General features: G+C 51.4%; 1 protein-coding gene across 1 annotated transcript; it reads right to left on the bottom strand.

Annotated features, from left to right (window-relative positions):
- Nucleotides 1-238: 238 nt before the first annotated feature.
- On the bottom strand, nt 239-2,441 carry LOC116264559 (uncharacterized). The gene has a single exon (XM_031644856.2). The coding sequence runs from the start codon at nt 2,099-2,101 to the stop codon at nt 317-319; it is 1,785 nt and encodes a 594-aa protein (XP_031500716.1). The 5' UTR covers nt 2,102-2,441; the 3' UTR covers nt 239-316.
- Between the last annotated feature and the right edge of the window lie 420 nt (nt 2,442-2,861).

The raw sequence follows: 2,861 nt of genomic DNA, 5'->3' as shown, positions 1-2,861 counted from the left end.
TCAACTCAACTGTTACGTGTTGAGCTCGAATCAATTAGCGGTCAGACAAAATCTTAAATTTGTTTCAATATATCGACTTCATTAAATCTCGACAAACTCGATTAAAACTCAATTAAATCTCAACTCAACTCAACAGTTACGTGATGAGTTTGAACTATTTGAACGAGGAACTCGAGCGAATTAGTTAAGTAAATAACTGACTCAAACTCAACTCGTTCTTTCAGCATGAAATGTGAAATATATAAAGCCTTAAAGCAACACAAAATTCAGAAATTTCAAGAAAAGATAACAGCAAAAGTCTTTACAAGGTCAGGATTTATGATCTCCAGATGACGCCAAGGATCTTTCGAAATTTTCCACCAGAAATTCGCCGGACAATCCGCTTTGCCTCGGGGACGTCGCCCTCGGCCAGCCGCTCGATGGCGCGGATGGAACCGGACAACGAGATCTTCCGTCTGCCGATCGGGGAATTCGATACCCAAATGAGAGTGAGGAGGAGAAACTGCCGTGCTCGGGTGCCCGTGTCGGCGTCGAGCGTTTGGAGGACGCGAAGGATGTTGCGATCTTCCTGAACAAACCTGTTCCTGTTTTTCGGGACACCGAGAATCTCGGATATTGCCTCGGAGGCCATCTCTCTCGCGGTAGCCGACTTCGCATCGAGAAGCTTGAGCAACTCCGGCACCACTCCGACGTCTCCGGCAGCGCGTTTTGCGTCATCGGAAACCTTAACGAGGTCTCGCACAGTCCGCACCACCGGCTCTTGCATTCTAAACTCTCCTCCCTTAAGGATCGCGGGGATCCAGCCGAGGAAGCCGGAAAGAACGACCACCTTTGCAAAGGTCGGCGAGGATGCGAAGTTTCCGATCGCCCTCAAGGCGAATTCTCGACACTCCGACGACTTGGAGATCAAGGAAGACACGAGGGACTGGATCCCTTTCTCTCTAACGATTGAACTCCTAATAAATACGTCGCCAGTCGACATTATTCGTAAGCAATCTGCCGCACAAATTTGAGTCTCTTCATCGTCTGACCTTAGGAGGCCGATGACGACGGAGACAGCGCCCTCGTCGACCATGAACCGCCGGATCTCCTCCACTCCAGCCACGTTCCTCAGGATTCCAGCAGCCTCCCGCCGGAGGATGCCGTCCGTTGTCTGACAGACGGCCAACGACACCGTCACCCCTCCTTGAGATGAAACTGACCATGCGTTCTCTGAGTAAGCAGTGAGTCGGTTAAGCATCACGGCGGCGGCTTCTCTCCCATGGCCTCTGCCCTTCTCCAAAAGCCCGATTGCAGGGGATATGACTCCCGCTGAGACGAGCTCAGCTTTGTGCTCTTCGTTGCGAGCGATTGCTGCCAGAATTCTTGCCGCTCTCTTGCTTATCTCCACGTCGCCCGACTCCAAAACCCTCACCAGTTGAGCCACCTCGCCGGTTTCCATGACGATCCTCCGATGCTTCTCCTCCTCGCAGACGATCTCCTCGAGTGCCCGGAGCGCGTCCACCTTCATGGCTGTGGTTCCGATTTGAACACGCGTGAAGAGGTCGCTCACGAAGAACCGAACGTCCTCCCGAGGCGCACCAGCGGGTGGTCGGGAGACGACGATCGCCATGGCATGCGCGGCGAGTTCTCCCGTTCGGTAGGCGCCGTCTATGAGCCGGAGATGCCCGTCCAGGCGACCGCAGAGCTTGTCGAGGTCGCTCTGCATCAGAAGCTTCCCGCTGTAGGTCAGCTCTGTGCAGCTGCGCGACATGGCAGAACATTCGGACAACGTTGCGATGATCGAGGGGATCCCAACGGCGTGGCCGCCGTTGTGGGAGGCAGAAGCGGAGTCTAGAAGGAGCAGGATGTTGGAGAGATCCGAATGGAGCCGGTCGAGCCTGGCACGGATGGACTGCCACTTCACAGGGAAAACTCGTGTTGAGTGTGTGAGGACCGTCACCGACGTGATCAGGTCCAGAGCTCGCCGTAGACCACACTCCGACTGCCGGGATCCAACCTTCACCTCCAACCCTCCTCCTTCCTTCGCTCTGCCCGGCCATCGCTCGCTTACTTGCTTCCCCATTTCAGGTTTCACAACTCCACCGCCTTCGTGCCCCATGGAGAAGCATCCATTAGACACGAAAATCCAGGCCGGATCTCACGGAACTGCAGCCGGAATCAGAAAGAGAGAGAAAGATGGGTCTCTGACGGTGGCGGGAGGGGGCGGGTGGAGAATTTAGTACTATGGCGGGACGGGATTCTCAAAAAGATGATGTTGACATTTTTGCCTATACCGTTGTTACTAAATAACATGAATGTCACTCTGGCGGTGGACTAGATTCTGTTGACGCCTGTTGTAGGGGTAACAAGACCGTTAAGGGTAATTCGGTAATTTGACACGTAGTGGTTCCAGCCACCCACGGCGTTCCTTCCTTCCTGTTAGAAATACAGCGAACATCTTGGGACTTTACACCTGACAGAAGCATCTGAAGCATGCACACAGTGAGAAGAACGGAAGTGATTTTGTAACCAAAGGAACTTTAATCGGAGAGAGAGTTAGATCTAGCTAGTTTGAGGGCGTTTGACTGCTTCGGATTTAAAATCCCAGGATTTAAGAATCCTGGATTTAAGATCAGACCTTTGATTTTAAATCCTACCTTCTCTCTCGATACAAAAAAAAAAAAAAAAAAAAAAAACAAAAGTATTAGGTGGATGAAAGATTTACTGTTGATATTTCGACAGTATCAGCGAAACCTATCACATCAGATTCATATCATGCGCTTGATCTTTCTCAAATCCAAGTGGCAGAAGAATGAGAATCCATTCCTCAGCTAAGTTTTTATGAGATTCCCAGCAGGCAGTGGTTGAATCCTCTCTTT

Source organism: Nymphaea colorata, chromosome 11, assembly GCF_008831285.2.
Source record: "Nymphaea colorata isolate Beijing-Zhang1983 chromosome 11, ASM883128v2, whole genome shotgun sequence".
Classification (NCBI taxonomy): Eukaryota; Viridiplantae; Streptophyta; class Magnoliopsida; order Nymphaeales; family Nymphaeaceae; genus Nymphaea; species Nymphaea colorata.
This window is presented reverse-complemented; position numbering and strand designations above follow the sequence as displayed.

Bases quoted from the DNA above. Each gene is read 5' to 3' on its own strand.
- LOC116264559 (XM_031644856.2), bottom strand. From the start codon at position 2,101: ATGGGGCACGAAGGCGGTGGAGTTGTGAAACCTGAAATGGGGAAGCAA.